Here is a 17,480-nt window from a genome sequence, read left to right on the forward strand (position 1 = left end):
ATATGCATAAGAAGAAATTAGATATAAAACCAATTGAGATTTAGGCAAAACAAACAAATTACATAGTACTTGTCAAAGCATATGAAAAGGAGAAAAGATTGATCAAATCATATCAAAAGGAGAAAAGATTGGAAGAATAATTGGAGAATAATTGATTGTATTATTGTCCTAAAATAGATTGATTACAATTAATTGTATTTTCCATAGATAGTCTATATTCTCACCTATATAATGAGGTGTTGAACTACAATGTAAATCATCAAAAAAGAAAAAATAAAACATCTTTTACTCCCAAAGATCTCTCAACTATGTCTTATTCTATGAATCTCGCCTCTCTCGATTACCATCTTTAAGATGGTATCAGAGCAGGTTTATCCAAGCGTGAGACTCAGAAAAATATCATCACAGTCCCAAGTACCTTCCCCGACCTTTTGAAACCTGCAGAACACAAACAACCAGCAATATGTCAGATTCAGAATCTGACACCCCAAAAAAAAATAATAACCAACCCATAACCCTTTTAGCCGAGCAATTCGCTGAATTCATGAAAATGAGTATGTCTCATAAACACTCAAGCCATCAGAATACATCCCTGGAACCGCTAGGCGAAGTGCCGACGGGCGAGGTGCGCCTGGCAGAGAAGCTCAACGGGGACAATTACCCTCTATGGGCGAAACTAATGAGACGAGCCATTCGGGGGAAAGGTCTGGCATCTCACATCTCAGGAGTTACAGACCCTCCCCCACCAACCGACCAAAGTTACAATCGATGGCAGCAACGAGACGATTGCTGTTTCAATTGGATCATAAACAACATCGACGGCAGCCTCGTCAATGAGGTCTCCCAGTACGAAACCGCCAATGACTTATGGGAAAGTCTGGCAACAACATACGGAAGCGGCGCGGATCAATTCCAAATTTCAGACCTGCACAGACAATTTCAGACCTGCACAGACAAGCTTACAGTTTGAAACAAGGAAATTTGTCATTAGAGAACTTATGGCAAAAGCTTCAAGACCTTTGGATCTCTATTGACACTAGGGATCCAAACCCAATGGACACTCCGTTGAGCATCGAAAAGTACAATCAACATACTCAGAGACACAGGTTGTATCAATTCGTGTGGGCATTAGATGACAGATATGATAAAATCAAAAGGGAGATCCTAAACATGGATCCAATACCCAATGCAAGGAAAGCTTACGGACTGGTCAGACGAGAAGCTGTGAACGAGAAATTGTTGAATCCAGAACCCAAGGAATCTGGAATCGGAGTCGGTCTCGCTGTGATCGACAGAAATCGAGCACACACCGTGCTAAACCACCAACCACCGAGGAACTCTAGCTACCGGAAGGAAGAAGACAAGAGTAAATTGGTGTGCAGTCACTGTGGCGGAAAGAAGCACACCAAAGATACGTGCTTTCATATCCACGGGTTCCCGGAGTGGTGGGAGGAGATGAAGAAGGCGAGGCAAGCCCGAAATACTGGACGGAACAATGGAGGTGGAAGAGCTTCAGCAGCCGTCGCCATAGACCTCGCCACCTACACCGAAAAACCGGCGGGCGGCAGCGGCGGCAATGGCGGCTTCGGAGATAGTGGCGAGAAACAAACTGAAGAGAAGCAAACCACCGCATCCGTCTCCATAGCAAGAACGTGGTCAGAAGGTATTGTATTACCGGTCGGAATCATTACCGGCGAGAAAGGCGGCGACGGAGGGATGGAGGAAGAAGCTAGGGTTCCCACAGGCAGAAGGGAGACGGTGGAGGCGGCTAGGGTTTCTGAAAAAAAACCCTTTTATTTCGCCAATTTTCCAAAATCCCAAACCCACCCCAACTTATTTCCAGTATTCCCCACTGACCCCCGATCCCAAACCCTCTCCTATATTCAACCCTATAACTCCCTGATTTCTCAAATTAACCCCCATCTAGCCCCAAAATACAAAATTCCACCCCAAACTTCCTTAAAATCCCAAATTAAACCCCAATTTGCAAAAACTTTGCAAATTATACCCCAGCCTTCCGTTACGGTCAAATATCAGCCCTCGATACCCTGTCGAAACTCCTTCGATGCCTTAGCCTGTTCCTCTACTTCCATCTCAGGCTCAAAAGACCCTCACTGGATTTTTGACTGTGGGGCAACAGATACAATTTCATTTGAAGCCTCAGATTTTGTATCCATTTCCAATTCAAAAAAATCCTATGTCCAAACCGCCAGTGGGGACCTAGCACAAGTTATGGGGGCAGGCACAATAAATATTTCGCCCACTTTATGCCTCTCTAATTGCCTTTATGTTCCGACATTATCACATAAACTGTTGTCTATTAGTCATGTGACTAAAGAGCTGAACTGTAAATTATTAATGCAACCTCAATTTTGCATGTTGCAGGATATCAAGACGGGGATGATAGTTGGGCGTGGCACTGAGCGAAGCGGACTGTACTATGTGGACAAGATAGCCCAACAGAGTGCTGCAATGATGCTGACTCCCGGACCGACAGACAGACAGGCTTGGCTTTGGCATCGTCGGTTTGGGCACCCATCTTTAGGATATTTTCGCCTGCTTTTTCCTGAATTAACTACTTTTTTGAAATCTTTTCATTGTGATACTTGTGTGTTGGCCAAAAATCATAGACATTCGTTCAAGTTGAACAATACGAGAATGAAATCTCCTTTTGCTTTAATACACTCTGATGTTTGGGGTCCTGCTCCTATTACTGGGGGACAAGGTTTTCGTTACTTTGTACTTTTTATTGATGATTACTCCCGGATGACCTGGATCTATTTTTTGAAAAATAAACATGACGTGTTTGATAAGTTCGTAGAATTCTATAACCTTATTCAAACTCAGTATAACCACACAATCCAGATCCTTAGATCAGACAATGGGGGGGAGTTCGTCAATAATAAAATGCAAGAATTTTTTAGGGTAAAAGGTCTAGTCCACCAAACCTCGTGTGCATACACTCCGGAACAAAATGGGGTAGCTGAAAGAAAAAACCGTTACATACCTTGAAATTACCCGGGCCCTCCTAATTGAATCCAAAATACCAAAATCTTTTTGGCCCGAAGCTATAGCGACCGCCGTTTACCTCATAAATCGTCTACCTACCGGTATACTGGACTTCAAAACTCCCTTAGATACCTTTTCCCAGCACTTCGAAATCCCTTCTTCTCTATCCCTTGAGCCTAGAGTTTTCGGATGCTCTGTCTTTGTACACATTCCTAAACACGAACGTTCCAAATTTGATCCTTGCGCCCTCAAATGTGTCTTCCTTGGCTATGGAAAAAATCAAAAAGGTTATCGATGCTATGACCCAAGAACCCGTAGGATACACACCACCATGAATTGTGATTTTGTGGAAGGAGAATACTTCTACAGCCAATCTAGCAGTCAGGGGGAGACACAGCCTTCAGACAATAGTCCGAACAATGACCTCCTAGATTGGCTACCAGATATGGAAAACCACTACTTAGGGGGAGAGCCACATTCTGGGGAACACCAGACAGGGGGAGAGTCACAGCCAAGCCCTGTCACAGACGTTGGTCCACCTGAGGAAGTTAGCGGCACCACCGGGCCGTCAAGACCTGTAATACAGAACGAAGAACAAAGTGACACTGACCAGCCGTCAACCCCGCCTTCAATTCCTGAGGTAAACAGTTCACATTTTGATAATATGCCTTCAAAATGCACTAATGTTGATAGGGGCAATAATGAGGAATGTGGAGTTAGTGGAAGAAGTGAAGATACAGGAAACTCATACGAGTTGCCCCTGAGGAGAACAAGAGGAATCCCTCCTCGACGATACTCACCTGACTGGAAAGGGAGAAAGGCAAAATACGCAGTATCCAATATTTCTCAAGGTCACCTATCAGAAATGGCCCGGGCTTTTGAAGCTGCCCTATATGAGGAAGAAGATATTCCACAGACGTTTGAAGAGGCCAGCAAACACAAACATTGGAGAGAGGCCATGAAGAAGGAGATAGATGCCCTAGTAAAGAACGGCACATGGGAGAAGTGCACGTTGCCTCAAGGGAAGAAGCCAGTCGGATGTCGATGGATATTCACCATAAAAAGAAGAGCAGATGGTTCAATCGAGATATACAAGGCGAGACTCGTGGCGAAAGGCTACACTCAAGTATATGGAGTGGATTATGAAGAAACATTCTCCCCAGTTGCAAAAATGGAGACTGTGCGAGCCTTACTATCTGTAGCAGTGTGCAAAGACTGGCAACTTCACCAGTTCGATGTAACCAACGCCTTCCTTCATGGAGAGTTAGAAAAGAACAAGGAAGTATACATGGAAGTTCCACCAGGGTTCTCTGATGAGTTTGGAGGAGGAGAAGTCTGCCGACTACGGAAGACCTTGTATGGTTTGAAGCAGTCTCCACTTCGGAAGATTCTGCCAGGCAATGTTCAAGCATGGATTCCAACAAAGTCATTCCGATCACACACTCTTTACAAAAAGGAGAGGCAACAAGGTAACATGTCTGCTAATCTATGTTGATGACATGATCATTACTGGGGATGATATAGAAGAAATCCAGAGTTTGAAGAAAAATTTGTTTAGAGAATTCGAGATGAAAGACCTTGGAGCACTGAAGTACTTCTTGGGGATAGAAGTGTTGAGATCCAAACACGGAATATTCCTAAGGCAAAAGAAGTACGCTCTAGACTTGTTGGCAGAAACAGGTCTCCTCGAGTGCAAGCCCGCAGACACCCCAATGATTCCCAATCATGGCTTGAAAATAGAGGAAGGAGTCGATCTTGCAGACAAGGAGAGGTACCAACGACTTGTCGGGAAACTCATCTATCTCTCACATACCAGACCCGACATCGCGTATGCCGTTAGCATTGTGAGTCAGTTCATGCATCAACCTCAAGCTAATCACATGGAGGCTGCATTGAGAATCGTGCGATATTTGAAAGGTACTGTAGGCTATGGAGTATTCCTAGCAAAGAGAGACGACTTGGAGATTGATGGATATACTGATGCTGACTGGGCAAGCAATCCAGTAGATAGAAAGTCAACAGGAGGCTACTTTACTTTCATCGGAGGCAACTTGGTTACTTGGAGGAGTAAGAAGCAGAAGGTTGTAGCTCTATCTAGCGCCGAGGCTCAGTTCCGAGGAATGAAAAGTGGACTCACAGAAATCCTATGGCTAAGAAGATTACTCACAGAAATTGGCTTCCCACCTGCCCGAAGAAGCCAATTGTTCTGTGACAACAAGGCGGCCATTAGTATCTCAGAAAATCCAGTACAACACGACAGAACGAAGCATGTGGAAGTTGATCGGCACTTCATCAAAGAAAAACTAGAAGGAGGAATTATTGAATTCCCTTTTGTCCGATCTGAAGAACAGCTTGCAGACATATTGACCAAAGCAGTTCACCCAAAGGTCTTCAAGGAGATATTGAGCAAGTTAAGCATTGGAGATACCATTGCTCAACTGGAGGGGGAGTGTCAAAGCATATGAAAAGGAGAAAAGATTGATCAAATCATATCAAAAGGAGAAAAGATTGGAAGAATAATTGGAGAATAATTGATTGTATTATTGTCCTAAAATAGATTGATTACAATTAATTGTATTTTCCATAGATAGTCTATATTCTCACCTATATAATGAGGTGTTGAACTACAATGTAAATCATCAAAAAAGAAAAAATAAAACATCTTTTACTCCCAAAGATCTCTCAACTATGTCTTATTCTATGAATCTCGCCTCTCTCGATTACCATCTTTAAGAGTACTATAGAAATGAGAACAGATGATAGTAAAGTAGTAACTTGCTTCCAACATAGTAACCGGAAAAAGACATAGATAAAGCAGAAAATGGAATCTAGTAGCGGTGGTTAATTTGTTGCAGGATTAATGGTGTAGTAAGTTTGCAGAAAAGTGAGGCATAGCAGAAAAGAAGCAGCGGCTAGAGCCATCACAGTCCATGGGCTCTTAAATTTGGTGTTGATGAGTTCGGCCATCCATGTCCTACATTTGCTGTTGCAGTGATCCTCAATTCTCTCCTTCACATCAGTAAAATAGTCTTCGATTGCAAATCCAAAAGTGTCGATACTTTTAAACAATGCAACTACATCTTCATCGGTAGCCAACAGACTGTACAGTACGCCTTTCTCTCTCAGCACCTTTATATCATTAACATTGTGGATTAGCGTTTTCATGAAAGTAAAGTAAGTCGTCATACCGTACGTTGAATATCCTGCCTCTGGCGACATCTCGAGTGCAATAGCATTAGAGAAGAATACCATGCTATTGTAGGTAATGTAGGAGAAAGGAAGGTGTAGTTCAGCGTAGAAAGCAAAGGAAAAGAACTTGATGTCCGTCAGGCAATTTGAACTCCGACGAAAATGAACACCCTTTGCTTTCAGATCCGTTGCCGAACGAAACGAATTGTTTATCATTTTCCATGTAGTTCTTGATCTACTCTTCTTTTCCTTTGCTTGAATATATCTCATGAAAAACGGAATATATTTCTTGAAAACCCGTAAAGAGTTAGTAGGTGTAGTTGAATTTTTTTGGGTCTCATGGGGGCTGAGGTAGGCGCAAATCAAAGCTTCAAATAAGTGAGTAGGCTCTCTTCCCACTCCATTTTCCCATGGGAGTGTTTGCATCCTTTGATCCCCAAAAACAATGCCACTCAAGTAGCAACACAGCAATGATTTGTAATCAGGGTATATTAAGGAGATGAGCCATAATGGAATCTGATTCTCTAGCATAAACGAATCGCGTACCATGAACAAATCTCCGCCCATCCCAAGGCAATGACGAACAAGGACAAATTGAGTTAGTTGAGGTTTCATATAGAATTTGACAAAGCAGGCGTCGCGTAGCATCATTTCAGCCAATTCCGTAGAAATGTCTGATTTCGTCTATTCGCTCACTGATCATGCTCAGAAGGAAGCTTTTGTGATCAGCACCCATGCAATCCATATCTAGTAGCTGGTTCTTGAGTGGCTCCACCAGGTGCGACTGTGGATGCTCCTTGCTGTGGTATGGGCCAAGGGGAACCATTGCTGGCTCGTATACGTATTTCTTGTCCCGGTCGCACGTGTGCTGGCACTCTGTGCAGCACGCGCCACTGAGATCGGATGAAAGCACGGATGGCGCCACTGAGATCGGATGAAAGCACGGTTTCCTCATGTATCTCTGGATTTTCTGCCATCCTCTCACGCGATGGATTACTTTTTCTCTATAAGTGGTGATCAACTCTGAAATTGGCAAATATTAAGGATGATTGGTGATAGACAGTAGCGATGCCACCTCGCTCATTTGGTTATTAATGCTTCTTCACTTTTACGTCCACTACCTTTATAATGTGTTGAATAATCACCTTTACATGAGCATTCACTCATAGCTACCCTGCACGTCAGCATAGATAAATGTATTCCAACAAAAATAATTCGTTGTTTTAAAATGGAAGTACATTTATCTTTATTTTATTATTTTCTTTGATTATGAAAAATAGTCTCCGCGAGATATACATTTAGAAAGAAATATATAGTGTGTTAATTGGAGGAAGAATAAAGTATGATAGGGAATAGAATAAGAGAGAATAAAAGTAGAGAAGTGTATTATTACTACTTCTTTACCAAAAATAGAAATAAATCATTTTTCTCTTTTTATTTCGTTCGCCCGCCAAAGTGTTTCATTTCACTTTTTCTATATTGATAAGTGGACTTTACATTCCACTAATTCATTCTACTCATATTTTTTTTGTAAAATCAATGTATAAAAATAAGTTTCACGTTTCATTAATTTTTTCTACTCACTTCATTTTATAAAATTAAATAATTATTTTAAAATTCGTGCCGGTCAAATATAAGATATTTAATCATGGAGGGAGTACGTTACATGTTGCATATAAATATGCATATAATGAGGACGTCACATGCTTGGAATTACTATGCTGTCAAATGATCTACCCTATATAATGATGATTAAGTGCAACCTAGTAAAACATTTATCATCCATTTAATTAGTAAGATAGTCATTATATCATATTACATATAAAGAACTACTATTACTTAGTACTCCTACTAATCATCATATTTTAAAAAAACAAATCTATGGCCTATTTGATGCTAATACTGTAACTTAGGGATGTCAAATCGTGCGGGTTGGGTCGTTATGTGGTCAATCCATTATCGACCCAATCCGATCGTATCCCTACCCAATTCAACCCAATCCGAAATCATCGGGTTCTTATCGTGTACCCAAAAAAAAGTCAACTCTCTGTTAATGATAATAAGTTAGCTTGACAAGACACGATAACGACTAAAACATGATGTTATTATACGATTTAAACATGATATTACACGATAAAATAAAAACTTACCAAATTAAAATAATTATTTTCTTAATTAAAATTATAAAATTAAAGTATAGTAATATTAAATCTATATAATAAAATTAAATAATTAAAAAAATTAATTTTTAATAAAATCTAAGCATAATATTTTCTTAAAAATCATAAAAAATTAATTAGTATTTTTTAATTAATAAAATTAAAGTATAATATTTTTAATCAACAAAAATAACTAAAAATTAAAGATTAATAATTTTTTAATTGATAAAAAATAATTATTTTTTTTTTAACGTGTAACCCAAACACGACCCGACCCAATCCATTATCTTCGTGTTCTTATTGGGTCGACCCAATAATGATCCAAATCCTGAATATGCATGTTCGTATCATATTAATTTCGTGCGAGTCCGTATCGTGGTATAGTGTCATATCAAAAATTATACTGTAACTTTCCTTTAATTCGGCAGGCCTTATAAATGCCGCATTTAGTCGTAGCAACTACCTCATCAATTTCTAGGTGAGTATTTGAGTCTAACAACTCTTGTACTATCCAGTTACTCCATTCATTTGGCCTCCAAACCAAATCATAGCCAATCCCGAACTTCTTGCCTTGTTTCTCTCTGCAATAGATTAGAGTATTTGATTACTACCCCCTCTACCTCCCAAATATTATCTCATTTTAACTTAGCACAGATTTTAAAAGATATAATGAAAAGTGAATGTTGATCTTACTTTTATATATTAGTTTATTACTCCTTCTGTCCCACAAAAGATGTTATACTTGTGGGATAGCACGGGATTTTAGGAGGTTTAGTTTTGTGTGTTAAATGGAGAGAGAATATATAATTTTTATATTCATGTGAGAGAGAACTTTTTTCAAAAAAAAAAATGTGACATCTTTTGTAGGACAAACTAAAAAGAGAAGTGTAACATCTTTTGTGAGACGCAGGGAGTATAAAATATGAGTATGAATGAATTAGTGGAATATGAGGTCCACTACCAAATATGGTAAAAAGTGAAATGAGACAAATTTTGTGGGAACAGACGGAAATAGAAAAATGGGACAAACTTTCATGGACGAGGGAGTATTACTTAAACTTGATTTATAATTTAGCAAGCTTAAAATACAAATTAATTAATTATTTTAGTTTTTTAAAATAAAAATGACATTCCTTTTGTCCCATTAAATTATTTGTTTTTAGGCACAAATTTTTTTACATGTATTGTTTTATGAGTTAAATAAAGAGAATAAAATAAGTGAGAGAAAAAAATTAGAAATAATATATAGTTTTCATTTAAAAAATTGTGTCAGTTATAATGGAACACTGGAAAAGGAAAATACATCGCTTGAAATGACATTGGATGAAGTATTAATAGGAGTCCCGGTCCACTTTTACCATAAATGGTAATAAGGTCTCATCTTCCACTAATTTATTTCACTTATATTTTATTTAAAATTAATATATACAAGTGGAACTCTTATTTCAATAACTTTTTTTCATCCACTTTTCTTAACATTTCTTAAAACCTGTGTTGCCCATAAATGGAATTCCTAATGGCGGACGGAGAAATAGAAACATTTGAATAGGCACGGGTTTTAATGCACAATTGAAAAAGTAAGTGAGAAAAATTGGTAAAGTAAGAGATGTGAGCATGAGATGCACTCATTCCATACTTCTTCATCTTATGCTTCTCCTAGACCAATAGGTTTCCCAATTCTTTAAGAGTCCACTAATCTTGTATAGTGAATCAATTTGGAATGGTCTTTATTAAGGAGGTAAGGAAGTTAGGATGAATTGGACAAAGAAATCTTCATCCACCTATAATCCTAATTTCAGCTTAGAAGAGATATTATTTATGTCCATCACATGCTCGTACATAGTCCGAGAACCATTATATTGCATGCTCATGAGATCCTTCATAAGTTTTCCTACAATATACTTATATGCAGTTGTGAAGCAATCCTCAACATTCTTTTGCAATGTCAGTCGTTGAGAAACTTTATCTGCAACGACCATTCTAATGAACTGTAAACTTAGTCTTGTTAGATTTTTCCCAAGCATTATGGGCAATCAGCCAAACTACCTTGATCATAAGATAATTGGCTTATCATTCAACAGTGTTAGGTCCAAGTCCATTACTCCAAGAGTGAACTTAAGTTTCTCTTTCCATTCAAAGAAGTTAGTTCCGTTAAGTTGGGGAACGTTTGAGGCAAACATACTAGTAAAAATATGTTTTTACATTATAGGAGCAATTAAGAGATGAATGCTCACATATAAAAGCTTTGAATAGTAACACGAACATTTATTTGAAAATCCATATCACGAGGCAATTATGCAAACTCCTTTGGGTAGTCTTCATACAATAACAAAAAACATGCTTTTAATATCCACATCTTAGTTCAATAATTAAGCAATAATAAATTGGCGTTACCTTTGGGTAATCGACACCAATTTAAATTATTAACTTCATTAGTGTTTATTATGTCGCAAAGACTATTTCCTTTGGGAATCTAGACCTTATAACAAACAACTATTTAGATAATGGATAGCCACAACAAGCATGATGATTAATTGCATACATAGATTTTCATATCAACTTGATTATAAACTTTTCTTATCTTACCTCACTTTGGTGATTGCAAAATAAACATAATATAATCAAGAATGTATAGTGATTAATTGTTTAAACAGATTTTCACTTAATTTGATTATAAACTCTTAGGAGTATTATTTTACCTCACTTTGATGATTGTAAAATAAACCTAATATAATCAAGAACATATAGAGATTAATTGCTTAAACAAATTTTCATATGAGTTTGATTAAAGACTCTCCTTATTTTACCTAACTTTGATGATTGCAAAATAAACATAATATAATCAGAATACATTAATTTCTATATAATTAAAATTTGAGAGTAAATGCACACAAATATCTCTTACAAATTTATGGCATCAGATAACAATCATTCGTATAAATTTCAACATACAAACATATTTAATGTATAATCACTTAAAATAAACAGCTTTTAATTGATAAAATAATTAACCAATACAATTCACAATCGCGAACTAAATTAAACAAAATTTCCACTACTTTCACCCACTGTCTCGTGGATTCAGAAGTAATCATAATCATTCATTTAGTTATTAAATCCACTAATACGTCACACATGAATTGAATTCACAATATGAAATACACAATTCATCGTAATCTGAAGTTAAAGCTTGAAACATGTTTTAGAAACAGTCGATTCACTCACAGTAATTTATCAAAATAAATTCAAAAAGTATGGTTTTCAATCAAACGAAAATACATGAATTCTCAACCATGCTCTGATACCACATATTGAACATTATTTATCATCATATATCCAAAATTACATAATTGAATATAAATAAAGTAAGATCTTCGAACAACATGTATTTCACGTAAACCATAAGTATAATATGATCGAGATATACTTTGGCGATCCATAGCGGAAGCGCTTGAGGAAGGAGGAGACGATTTCCTTGAACCTTTTCCGGCGTAGTGGCGCAACTCCAAGGATTTGTTTCTCTCTCTTTCCCTCGTTTATGTGTTCTCTTAATGTGTGTGATTTGATGGGATCACCACACTTTATTTATAGGCAGAGAGAGGACAAACCCTAATTATGAAACCTTAAAAGCTCTTTCCATCAAAGAGGCCCAAAATAATTAGTAAATACGTTTCTTATTGACCAAGAATATAATCTTCCGTCTATTAATATTACTAATTAATCACAATCAATTCTAATCAAATCTTAATGATATATACGCACGATTCTTTACTTGATGGCCAAGGGAATGAAGATTCATTCCATAAAAAGATTATGTAATCAATCTTTTCCAATCATTGGCAATCAATCGGCACATATATATATATGAACATATATTCTCTTTGGAGAAATATAATATGATTATTTAATTAATTGATATCACTACAAAAATCTCGCGATTTAGCAACGGAAAACTCCGCTGCTAAATGACTAAATTCCGTTGCTAAATCAGATTAGCAGCGGATTAGTAGCGGATATTGTCCGCCGCTAAAGACCTCGCTGCCAAATCACTTGTAGCGTACAAAGTCCGCTACTAAGACCTAGCAACGGATTTCCAACAGACGAAATCCGCTACTAAATGTTGAAATCAAAACAGAAACGAAAATGAATCAAGTTTAGCAACAGATATATTCGTTGCTAGTACTAGCGGATCAGTAGCAGAATTTCATTAGTAAGAGATTAGCAACGGATATATTCCGCTACTGTAGTTTTTTTTTTGTTTATTTATATTTTACTTCAGTTGCTCCGTTGCTAACTTTAAATTTATATTACGGATCAATTATTTTATTGTTTGCCCAGTTTCGACAACCTGTTTACTACAAACCAACATCTCAACAAATAAATAACAACAATTCTTTGTAGCAAAAAATAATAATAGATAAACTAATAAGTATTTTTCAAATTACATAAAGTTCGATATTGTCATAACTTTAAAATATAGATAATAATGAATCTCAAAAAGGTCAAACTCATAATTCTTCATAATCATGACTAGAGACTGAACAACTGAATAACTCGAGTTATGGGACTGTTGGGACATGAAGGCTTCTCCCTCAAACGACATCCTAAAACTATCAACATTCTGTGGTTGGTGATTTGATCTCCCGGGCTTGTCCATACTACGCCTTGGCTTCTCCCTCCTGTCGCTGCTCTTCCTCGGAGCATCAAAAATATCTATGCTCTTCCTCGTGCTCGTTCCGTGCTATGGAGATCGCTCCACTGTTGCCACAAACTTCTTGAGATGTTTGATGTATTCAGTGGTCCCTCCTTTGATCCACAATGGCTCGTATTTCTCTTTGCAGAGTTCTCACAACTGATCACTGTGTGAAAGGTTAACCACTTTATCTGCAGTTCCTTGACAACAAACCATCACAAGATCATTTATGTTGCAAAGAAACACTTAAATGGGGGGTATAAACTAGACTCTAGCATGCAATTCATGAAAACTAGTACACAGCATAGCACATTCATAACAAATAGGCAAGGAAGACTTGAGAAATATTGAGTTGCGTCAAAATAAGCAAGAAGCATCCAACACAGATATAGTATTAATACCTCATCTTCAACATAAGAGTTTCTAAAGTTACGAATAGAAAAATACTGATACTTACATGAATAATGAGGACAGTTGATTTAGCAGGATGGACTTTTCGATGTTCTACAGCAAGAGACAACGCAACAACAATACATTAATTCAACACAATTGAAAGCAAGAAATTTGCATCTTAATTTCACATTATGGGGAAGATATAACCTTGTAGATGTCGAACCAATAAGTTTTTTTGACAAAATACATGACTCTCACACCAGAGAGTATAGGACTATGCAAAACAACAACTCGTACACTAGGCAAACAAGTTGCTGGATCTAAAGTGGGGCCACTTACCACAGATTGACTGTATAAGATAACATCTTCCTGCTTGGTGCCATAGTTCTCCTCCAAACACTTGAAAGCAGCTTCAATAACCGCATTTGTATTATGCTCACTGGGCTACAAACAAAAACCAACATAACCATCTTTTTCACAGTTACAGTATATGCTCCAAGAGAAAGATCCAACAAAAAGCATCAGATCTAGCACTCACTGTCCCAGTCGACTGCCCATATCCAGAGTAGTCATACCTGATCATATTCAAAGAAGCTTCACAAAGTTATTCTTTTCTACAATATGTGACACACACCCAAACACACACTCACATGTGAATATATGAGTTCACAGATTGTACAAACTATTCTATAATTTATCACTAGATGTAGCAGTAGCAAAGCACACAATTCCTATGGTAAAAATTCAATCTCGAGAAATTTTCTTACTTTCAAAGGTTTCCAAATTATAATGATGAGCATGAACCTAGAGCACGAAACTCAGAATCCAAATAAAGTAAAAGAGTTTTAGCATAATGTGAACGGAAAATCGCATCTGCTTAATCAATTTTATATGCTTTTCTGCGAACCAAATTCATTCAAAAACTGCTAGAATTGACCGATTGAAGACGAAAAAAGCATATGTACCCAAGGAGATTGACGCACATATGAATGTTGAGCTCGATGAAGAGCTCGTACTTCTGTCCGAGTCGGCAGCATTGCCATGGGAGTAGAGAAGCGTGGAGGTAGCCATGGGTGTCGCACGTAGACCACCACAATCTCCGAGCCCTGCCGCGTGGGGAGGCGCATGACCACCACTTTCTGTTGTATAAATCCTAATGTACTCTTAGGATGGCTTTCTAAATATCATCAAAAACATCACTCTGGTTAATCAAAATCTGATATCAGTAACAAATAATAATCCTAATAAAGCAAAATTGCCAACTAAACAGAAATTCCCCATTAGAACTGATCCAACATAAACTAGAACCATTTAGCCATACACGCTAGAATTGGTGCTCCTCTTTCATCCTATTCAATATATGAGGGAACACCACACCCACAAGCAAGTAACTGAACAGGCAAAATTTAGATTAGGCAAAATTAAGATGTGCTGTGGGATAGAGAGAGAGAGAGAGAGAGAACCGTGGGAGGAGAAGCAGGGACGGTCGTCAGGTGTCGAGGTAGGCGGCCGTCGATGGAGGCGGCGACGGCGTCGAGAGAGGCTGTGGCGTCGAAGCGGCGTGGGAGTTAAGGGTTGAGTCGTGCGTTGTGGTGTGTGAGTTGAGTGAAATTAATTAATAATTAATAATCCAATTATATGGAGTACCACTTAAAAAATTTATTTGCACCCATCTTCTATCACGTAATTGACTATCAATAATTAACATAAAAAAATAATTTTAGTTGCAGCTCCAAAAAAAATCAGATAATTAAATGACATAAAAATTATAAAAACAATATTTTAATTAAAAATTTTATATTTATTTTAATAAGTTTGAAATAATGTGAAAAATTATTATGAATTTACTATGTCACTTCTTTTGTATTGCTATTAACTAATAACAAAACTAGGGGAGTGTTATATTGCTAACTCAATGCTTAATTGCTAACTACAACTCAATAATAGCCATTAGATATTCAAATTAAAAGCCTATATCATCAACCACAAAATGTCAATACGATCAACAAAAAACGTCAATAAGGCTATAGGATTAATTCCAATAAAATCAATAGGGGTATTAATGTCAAGTTAGTTATAACTAACTTTTAAAAGAAATCCCAACACTTTAAATTCATATAACATATATCAAATTAAAGATAATTTTATAAGGATTCCAACGATATACTACATGCATATGTTCCGACGTTAAAATTTGAAAAAAAAAATCTAGAATTTTCGTATTTTTCGTACACAGGTTAATGTCAATGCAGCTAAGATAATATGTCAATATAAAGCATATACAATGTCAATCCTAAATTTGTGTTGACATTCTCAAAGCATTGTGTTGATATTTTCGAAACACTATATTGACATTTTCATCCAAAACCCTAATTTGGCGGTTTTTTTTTATCTTTTTCGATTTAATTAATAAAAACGAAAATTACACGTGGCAAATTATAGACCACACGTTTTTTAAAATCATGTGGCCTTAAATTAGTTGTAGTTAGCAATTGATCACTCCCCAACAAAACTAATACATAAATAATTCAATTAAATTTAAAATTTAGGGATATTATGTACGAATACAGTTTATGTACATTTATATTTATTTGGATAACGATAAACATACATAAATTGTACATACATTGTCGAACATTTTCAACATTATACATTGAAATAAAATTTAAAAATATGAAGTAAATTAAAATAAATTACATACTAATCATTCTATAATAATTTAAGAAAATATTAAATTTGAAATTAAATATCTTCAAATTTTAAAAAAAAATATTGTTTTAATTAAAAATTGTACTCCTTCTGTTCCATGATAGTTGAGTCATTTTTATACTTTAGTATGCTCCAAGGGCTATCAGATCGTGCGTGTTGGGTCGTTATCGTGTCAACCCATTATCGACACAACCCAATCGTGTCCAAGCTCAACCCAACCCGAAATCATCGGGTTCTTATGTGTCCCAACCCAGCGGATTCGTGCGTATTATCATGTACAAATAAAATAAAAAAGTCAACTCTCTGTTAATGATAGTAAGTTAGCTTGACACAATACGATAACGACTAAAACATGATGTTATTATACGATATAAACTTGATATTACATGATAAAATAAAAAAATACCAAATTAAAATAATTATTTTCTTAATCAAAATAATGAAATTAAATTATAGTAATATTAAATCTATATAATAAAATTAAATAATTAAAAATATTATTTTTTAATAAAATCTAAGCATAATATTTTCTTAAAATTTATAGAAAAATTAATTAATATTTTTAATTAATAAAATGAAAGTATAATATTTTTTAATTAATTAAAATTAAAGTATAATATTTTTAATCAACAAAAATAACTAGAAATTAAAGTTTAATAATTTTTTAATTAATAAAAATAATTTTTTTTCTTAACGTGTAACCCAAACCCGACCCAAACACGACCCGACCCAACCCGTTATCTTCGTGTTCTTATTGGGTCGACCCTATAAGGACCCAAATCCTGAACGTGCGTGTTCGTGTCGTGTTAATTTCGTGCGGGTCCGTGTCGTCGTATCGTGTCGTATCAAAAATTGCCTGCCATCCATAGTAGAGTAATTTTTCTTTTTAGCAAAAAGCAACATATTTTCCGTCTTCTATTTTATTCCCTCTCTTATTTTATTCTCTCTGCATTTTCTCTTTCCAATTTTATCATCTTTTCATTTAATATATTTAATATTTATTTTTTATTAATCTTTGTGCAAAAAAAAATGACTCAACTACTACGAAATGGAGGGATTATATTTATTTTGGATCAAACTCAAAATAACGTGAGAATTTGTTTAAAATTTCCTATATCATATTTTTTGTATTGCTATTAACTAATAACAAAATTAAATAAAAAATACTGCGAAATGGAGGGATTATATTTATTTTGGATCAAACTCAAAATCACGTGAGAATTTGTTTAAAATTTCCTATATCATATTTTTTGTATTGCTATTAACTAATAACAAAATTAAATAAAAAATAATAAGTAAAATTCTAGCCGCAGAATAGTAACGGACAT

General features: G+C 36.0%; 1 protein-coding gene and 3 pseudogenes across 1 annotated transcript; 1 reads left to right on the top strand and 3 right to left on the bottom strand.

Moving 5' to 3' along the window:
• The first annotated feature begins 867 nt into the window (after positions 1 to 867).
• LOC148930227 (uncharacterized) lies at positions 868 to 4,504 on the top strand. Its single transcript, XM_089066392.1, has 4 exons — positions 868 to 1,773; positions 2,386 to 2,525; positions 2,631 to 2,725; positions 3,297 to 4,504. Exons 1-4 carry the CDS (start codon positions 868 to 870, stop codon positions 4,502 to 4,504), a joined length of 2,349 nt encoding a protein of 782 aa, XP_088922518.1.
• Positions 4,505 to 4,667: 163 nt separating this feature from the next.
• LOC148930228 (uncharacterized) lies at positions 4,668 to 5,440 on the bottom strand (annotated as a pseudogene).
• A 309-nt stretch (positions 5,441 to 5,749) lies between these two features.
• LOC125209307 (UPF0481 protein At3g47200-like) lies at positions 5,750 to 7,263 on the bottom strand (annotated as a pseudogene).
• Positions 7,264 to 12,950: 5,687 nt separating this feature from the next.
• LOC125218547 (uncharacterized) lies at positions 12,951 to 14,613 on the bottom strand (annotated as a pseudogene).
• Positions 14,614 to 17,480: the final 2,867 nt, after the last annotated feature.

This window comes from Salvia hispanica, chromosome 3 (genome assembly GCF_029641045.1).
Source record: "Salvia hispanica isolate PSC_SH4W2 chromosome 3, Shi_PSC_v1, whole genome shotgun sequence".
Lineage (NCBI taxonomy): Eukaryota > Viridiplantae > Streptophyta > Magnoliopsida > Lamiales > Lamiaceae > Salvia > Salvia hispanica.